The 7,436-nt window shown below is 29.8% G+C and overlaps 1 protein-coding gene across 1 annotated transcript; it reads left to right on the top strand.

The window, feature by feature from the left end:
• The first annotated feature begins 3,177 nt into the window (after nucleotides 1-3,177).
• LOC121871296 (high mobility group nucleosome-binding domain-containing protein 5-like) lies at nucleotides 3,178-6,998 on the top strand. Its single transcript, XM_042373515.1, has 3 exons — nucleotides 3,178-3,339; nucleotides 5,292-6,053; nucleotides 6,984-6,998. The coding sequence occupies exons 1-3, from the start codon at nucleotides 3,178-3,180 to the stop codon at nucleotides 6,996-6,998; spliced, it is 939 nt and encodes a 312-aa protein (XP_042229449.1).
• The last annotated feature ends 438 nt before the right edge of the window (nucleotides 6,999-7,436 follow it).

Genomic DNA, 7,436 nt, shown 5'->3' with positions numbered 1-7,436 from the left:
TCATCCAACGATACAAGCTATTACAGTATACATAAGATTGGCATAATTCATTATATTTGCAACAGAGTTCTTGAAGTCTTCTGCAGAACTTGCTCTTAGTGCATATTTTGCAATCTTCTAAAGTTTTGATTTGTTTTACATCAGAGGATGATAATTCTTGTTCATTCATTATTATCCCACAGTATGCATAAGCTTGACGTAATTCATTGTATTTGCAACAGATTTCTTGAAGTCTTCTACAGTACTTGTTCTTTGTGTGTACTCTTCATTCTTCTAAATTTGGGCCCGAATAAGCTTTACAGTAATTAAATTGATTATAATATTTCCAACAACAGAGTTCTTGGATTTTTCTGCAAATACTACTGTGTATTCTGCAATGTTCTAATGTTTCGCACTCGCTGCTATAAATAAAGCATTTGGGGACCAGTAATGTATCTTCTGTTGTTGTAGTTTTCCTCGAATTACCGGTGATTACTCTTGTATCTTCTATTATAGTCGTCGAATCACCAATAGCTTTTATCGTCGTTTCCTTTTCACTTGTTGTATCTGTATCTTTAATCGTCGTCGTTTCCTTTGCATCACCTGTGGTATCTTCTATTTTATCAGTCTTGGTGCCTTCAACTTGTTTACCACCAGGTAGAAAGTATGCCTGAGGAGCTACGTCACCAGAGGGAACTGACGACACTATTCTTGGGCTTCGCCAAAAAATATATGTTGCATAACCGGGTTCATAACTACTATGTTGTTTTAATAGACAAAATACTATTAATCCAGTAATTATAGTCAGATTCATTATCAAAAATAGTGGGTATTTCTTTACTATAATATTCGACTCTCTTTCAAGGACTGCAACTGTCGGAACTATTCTTCTACAACAACATTGTTAATATGCACATTATTAAAGTCTTCTTCTTCTAACTCGATTATTCTGTTTCTTTTATTAAAATGAAATATATATATAAATACTGTAAACATTCCAATTATAATTATAATAATTCTTGCAAATTGTCCAGGACTAAATAATACTGTTGTTGTTATTGTTGTTGTTGTTGGTTCAGAATTTATTGATATTGTTGTTATTTCAAAGCTAGACACAGACACTGGTTCAGAGCTGTAAGACACTTGTTCAATACTTGTTTCCAAACTTGCTGTTGTTATTGATTGTTCGGAACTTGTAGAGGATTCAGAACTTGTTGTTATTGTTGTTGTTGTTTCAGGTTGTTCAATTGGTTCAGAACTTGTTGTTGTTATTGGTTGTTCGGTTGGTTCAGAATTTGTTGTTATTGTTGTTGTTGTTTCAGGTTGTTCAGTTGGTTTAGAACTTGTTGTTGTTATTGGTTGTTCGGTTGGTTCAGAACTTGTTGTTTTTGTTATTGTTGATTGTTGTTCAGTTGTTTCAGAACTTGTTTTTGTTATTGTTGATTGTTGTTCAGTTGGTTCAATACTTGTTTCAGAAGTTGGTGGTTGTTCAGTTGTTTCAGTTGTTATTGTTGATTGTTGTTCAGTTGGTTCAAAGCTTGTTGGTGGTTGTTGTTCAATTGGTTGTTCAGTTGGTTCAGAACTTGTAACTTGTATTAGTAATAATAAAAGACTACATCTTAACAACGATCCAGAAAACATAATGATAATCTGGCTGGCTGGCTGGTAGTCTGGGGAAGATTTAGGAAATAGTTTTACATGATTACTTTTTATATGTATGTAATGTATAAAATGGTGTTCAGATGTCAGATACCACCATATTAAAATTTTTATTGTCATTTGCATTTTTACAACTCTGGATTTGGATTATCAATTTTAGATTTTAACCACTCTTTTAGTGGTTGTATTTTATCTAGTATTCTTAATAATAACTGATGACATTGATTAATGATTTTTAGCCTCTCATCCTTAGTAAATAATAATATATTATTTTCTTGGAATATGTTTAACATTTTAATCCGCTCTAAAATATTCAATGAATTTTCTACCATTTTTTTCTGCATTTCAGTAACATTGGCATCACCTAAAATGTCATATATAAACCATGTAGTACCTTCACAATTATTATTATGTATGTTATTATATTTTTGTAATTTTTCAACTTTGGGAATTATTTCATTATATGCACTAATTTCATCGTGAAAGATTGTAATTAGTGATTGTAAGTCATCTACTTTGTTAGTTTCTTTTAAAATGAAGGATTTTATATTTAATCTATATATTTCTTTTAATAAATGTATTATATTAAAACGTTCAAGCCGTTCAATGAGTTCAGTTATATATAAATCTGGTAGTATAAGATTAAAATTATTTATATACACTAGATTAGACTGAATTGTTTTCTGGGCTTTAGTTAAGTATTTTTCGTTTAATTCATACAATACTCCAAGTGCTTGTATTTTAATTCCGCCGATAATTAAATTTTTACGTAAATCATTGAGAAAAGTCGAAAAATATGATTTTTTGTTATTTTTTATTGTGTTTGAGTAAGGTCTGGTTGTGTTGGTTGCAGTTATAAATTTATCAATATTGTCATCTATTTTGCGTAAACAAATATGTTGATCCTCAAATTGTTCGAAATATTCTACATTATACAAACACCTATCTATAATATTCCTTATATGATAAAGATGTCTTATTAAATCCTCACTTTTTTCTTCTAATTGAGGAAAAGGTTTTCTATAGCCCATTAATACTATAATAGCTAGTACCGCAATAAGTGTTATAATTCTATATATTATCGTAGTATTAATTTCCATTATTTTTTGTATGTTGTTAATACTTAAAAATATTTAAAAAAAATAAATAATCCCGCCGTTTCATTAACCAAATATAATTTTAGTTTTATTCTTAGCTTGGGGGGTTTACAGAATAAAAAATGAAACTGTCAGGAGATTCTTACTAGTATTTTAATAACTCTTTTTTCATTGGCTGGCGAAGGATGTTTATGGGTGGAGCTCCGGTTTTCAGGTTTGATGTGAACTTAAGTCATGTAAATATCAGTTTGTCCTGTCTATGTGGATTGAGAACATTGTTAAGATATTTCGTCCAAGTGGCTGTTAAATTAAAATAATCCACAAGCAAGTAAGTAAGTAATAATACTAGTATAGCTTTCAATAAGCTATAAAATTTATATTACAACCTGCTAAAGAAGCAGCCTAATCATTTTTATTTTTTTCTAGAGAATAATTATCGGAGATGGTTGCTTCATATAAAACTGGGGGGTATGCTGTGCGGCTTTCATTTGTTCGTGTTCCAGGAAATGGAACTGCCAAAGTAGCGGCGAAGAAATCAAAGTCTTTATGCTGGGATCTTGCACGTTCCTCAACAGTTGCTGCAGCTATCACAGTTGAACCAATGGTAATAACAACATTAATAGAATCCACAAAATTAATCCAGAAAGATGGACAAACTGGAGAAAAAAACGAAACTCGGAAAAGGTCGTACAGGGATCAAAATGCTGCTAGTAGTAGCAATAAGTGTATTTGTGAAGTTTATAAGTTAAAACAAGAGCTTGATAATGTAAGACCACAAAATCAAGATCTTCAAAAGCGATTAAAACTATTTCATGACCTGTTCAATAACAAAAAGCGATTGGTAGTTATGGTCAAGAATTGGGTATCAGAAAATTAATAATATACAAAATGTTTTTTAGTAATTTTTATTTCTTCCCTTCTCGAAAGAAACTTTATATAATTAATATTTCTCCATCTTCATTTTCTGATTGATTATTGGTATTACTATTTGTTATATTAGTTGTACAAGTAGGAGTAGTGGTGAGTGTGGTGGGTATATCAGTGGATTGTTGCATAAATAGTGGTGGGTGTGATTTTAGTAATACATTTTTATCAGGTATTATTAATTGATTGGAATCATCACTTAATTTATTTCACACATTAATATTTAAATGCCTATATCGGCGACTCGCTGCTAAATTAGCATTATCTCTCCAAACTAATTCCTTATCTTTCAAAAAACTTTTTGTATAATACTGGTCAGTACTTATCGTATTCTCTCTTATCTCTACTGATTTATCATCCCCACTTTCATTACCCTCTCCTTCTTCTTCTTCTTCTTCTTCTTCTTCTTCTTCTTCTTCTTCTTCTTCTTCTTCTTCTTCTTCTTCACATTCTCTATCTATAATTTTATCTGTTGTATTTCCTTGATTTACATAATGAGAAATAAACTTCTTATAACTAGAATGACCTAATATTTCACCTATGATTTTTAATGGCATAATTGTATCCTTTGACATTTGTTGTGATAACATATTAAAAATTCTAGTTGCATAATCAGCTCTACTGGAATGTAAACCAGCACCTTTGAGTTGTTCTTTTTCAGTTTCGTAATTTGATTGTTGTTTAAATTTTCTATTCTCAGCAATTAGATGTAAGGATTTTCTAAAAAATTTTTGTGTACTCTGATAACTTACATTAAATATCCTATCATTCAAAAAGGGCAGAAATGACTTGTTTCCTTGTGTTTTTGCATTTAATTTAAATTCTAAATATGGTATTAGATACTGTGTAAAAAAAATATAGGGTTCACCATGAAATATAGGAATATTTCGGTCTTTTCCTTGTTTTCCGTAATAAACGGGTAAAACAAATGACTCTGATTGAGGATTATAACTGTCTATAATATTTTGATAGGTTAATTTTTCAGTTTCCTTAGCTCTTAATCCTGTATGATATATAAGAATTAGTTTATAAATGTGGTCTCTATTAATACGGCTGTTATTCCAAATGTGAATAAGAGTCTGAGAAATTAGAAGACTGTCGAGAATTGGTTTATTATTTCTCCTAAGACTACCACATAACTTTGGTAGAGCTAATTCTACACCTAGAATAGGACCAATTAAATATTTATTTAGTGTTCGTATATTTGTTTTTCTTGTCTGAAATTTAATCTTACCATCTTGATTGAGGTATGTGTTGTAGTCTTCAACTATTTCTGTAGTTAATAAGGCTTTCCTTCCTATTTTATCAACTTTGAATCGTCCAAATTTTCTTATAATACTTTCATAGTTTCTTAGACTAACCTGTTTAAGCATACGAGTTCTACTATTACCAACAATTGTTCTTTTGGTACGAGGATCTATATATGGTTTATTATATTCATTTTGGAGACGATCTATATCATTTTCTTTAAAATAATTTTTTAATTCTTGAATAAATGTATTTTCCATTTATATATATTTTTATTTTATATAAAATTATTTATTTGTTAATAATATTAAAGTTTTATATTTTAATTTTTATTCTATATTAAAAATATAGAATAACAAAATGTATATTAAATATAATAAAAAGGATTATGAAGAAGATGAAGTAGAAGTAAGTGATGGAGATCAAGATGGTGATAATAAAGATGATAGTAATGATGAAGGAGACGACGATATAGAAAAGATAGATTCTATTAAAGAAGGTATGGTGGAAAATGTAGATTCTAGTAGTAAAGAAGCTGGTGGTGAAGAAGAAGAAATAGATTCTGAAGATGGTAAAGAAGTAATAGATTCTAGTAATAAAGGAGATATAGTTTCTAGCAGTGAAAAAGGTGGTGGTGGTGAAGAAGAAGAAATAGATTCTGAAGATGGTAAAGAAGTAATAGATTCTAGTAATATAGTTTCTAGCAGTGAAAAAGGTGGTGGTGGTGAAGAAGAAGAAATAGATTCTGAAGATGGTAAAGAAGTAATAGATTCTAGTAATAAAGGAGATATAGTTTCTAGCAGTGAAAAAGATGGTAAAGAAGTAATAGATTCTAGTAATAAAGGAAGTGAAAAAGATGGTGATAAACGAGATATAGATTCCAGTAGAAAAGAAGAAACAATTATTGATTCTGACATAGAAGAAGTAAAATTAGAAGATTCTAGTGTCGGTGTCAATAATGTAAGAATATGCAGAAAAAGAAGATTTGTATCAGGAAGAGGAGGAGGAGGAGGAAGAAGTAATGATGAAAATGGTAAAGGCAATAATAATGAAAGCAGAACTACAGTTTTTGAGAGAAAAGCAGTAAAAGAAGAGCAACTTTCTGGTAATGGAGAAGATGGTATACTAAGAAGGAACAAAAGAACAGTAGAGGGAAGAGGAGGAGGAGGAGGAGGAGGAGGAGGAGGAGGAGTAGGAGGAGGAGGAGGAGGAAGTGGTGATGAAAGTGATGAAGAAGAAAGTGATGAAAGTGGTGATGATGATGATATTTCTAGCAAATTAAATGAATTAAAAATATCTAAAATAACAAATTTAATTAATTCTGAAATATCCCGTATATTAGTAATAACAATACTCGTACTAATTATATTAGCTATGATGAATTTACATTGGTCTTTTCTTTATATTATAATATTAATAATATTTATAATGAAACCAGTTATTAGTAAAAATATAGCAATATTATTACATGATTATTGGGACATTGAAATATAGATTTTATTTACACATTTTAATAATAAATAATAGTTACAATTATTATTATTTTACATTTAAAATTTTTTTTATTACATGATTATTGGGACATTGAAATATAGAACACTACTTAATGTAAAAATGTACAAGATAATTTTACCATATTATCTACATAATCATGTTCTTTTAATCCAATATGTGCTGGTATCCACAAAAAATTGATTTTAAATTTTTTGTATATGTTACTATAATTATCTAAAATGGATTGTAATCCACTACGGGAGTCACAAATAATCAAACCATTACATTTATTGTTAACTAAATAATTTTTAGCATCCTTAATTCCTTCCAATTCACAACTATTACAATCAATCCAATTATTCAGACGACTCATTTGCGTTGCAATACATTTATTATATTTATAAACAATATAGGCACAACCAGCTGTTCCATCCTGTTGTACAGATCCGTCAATATATATAGTGACTATCTCAGTTTTACTGGAAAGTTGCTTGGTAAGTTGACCAATTTGTTTAATAGTCTTTTTCTTCTGTATAAGTTTGGGATTATATTTATTCGTCCGAGTATAATATACATTTTCAGTTGATTTCATCATAATTCTTCTTTTCTGAAAAAAAAAATTGATAAATTTATTTCACCACCACTAAAATTTCTATTTTTTTTTCTTCACAACAAATAAATAAAGCTACCAGCCTCTATTCCTCTTATGAAAGTAGTGTTGATAATTTTTTGTATAGTGAATTGATTCTTAGTGAGCTTACTTTAGTCACCATTATCACAATGGTCTCTCGTCTCTCGGGTCCTAATGAACTCTTCAACACTGGCTGCAACAGGCCCGGGTAAATGGTAAGGGTAATGCTTCAACGTGTCCTTGTAGTTGTAAACTGTCATGTGACACAAGAACTTAAGCATGGGCACGTTTTTCCATTGTTTCATCTGCAGCAGATCAAATGACGAAGGCTCCTCTACCTGTAACCCATCTTTAGTCATAGAAAGCCAGATGTCATAAGGTTTGTACTTATTGGTAATGATTGA

The sequence above is a fragment of the Homarus americanus genome, unplaced genomic scaffold, assembly GCF_018991925.1.
Source record: "Homarus americanus isolate GMGI-L3 unplaced genomic scaffold, GMGI_Hamer_2.0 scaffold45698, whole genome shotgun sequence".
NCBI lineage: Eukaryota > Metazoa > Arthropoda > Malacostraca > Decapoda > Nephropidae > Homarus > Homarus americanus.
The sequence above is the reverse complement of the archived record's forward strand: the minus strand, read 5'-3'. Positions and strand labels throughout refer to the sequence as shown.

Excerpts from the sequence above, each read along its gene's own strand:
- LOC121871296 (XM_042373515.1), top strand. The coding sequence starts at position 3,178 with ATGGTTGCTTCATATAAAACTGGGGGGTATGCTGTGCGGCTTTCATTT. Across the intron at positions 3,340-5,291 it reads CTATCACAGTTGAACCAATG|GATTATGAAGAAGATGAAGT; the intron begins GTAATAACAACA and ends TATAATAAAAAG.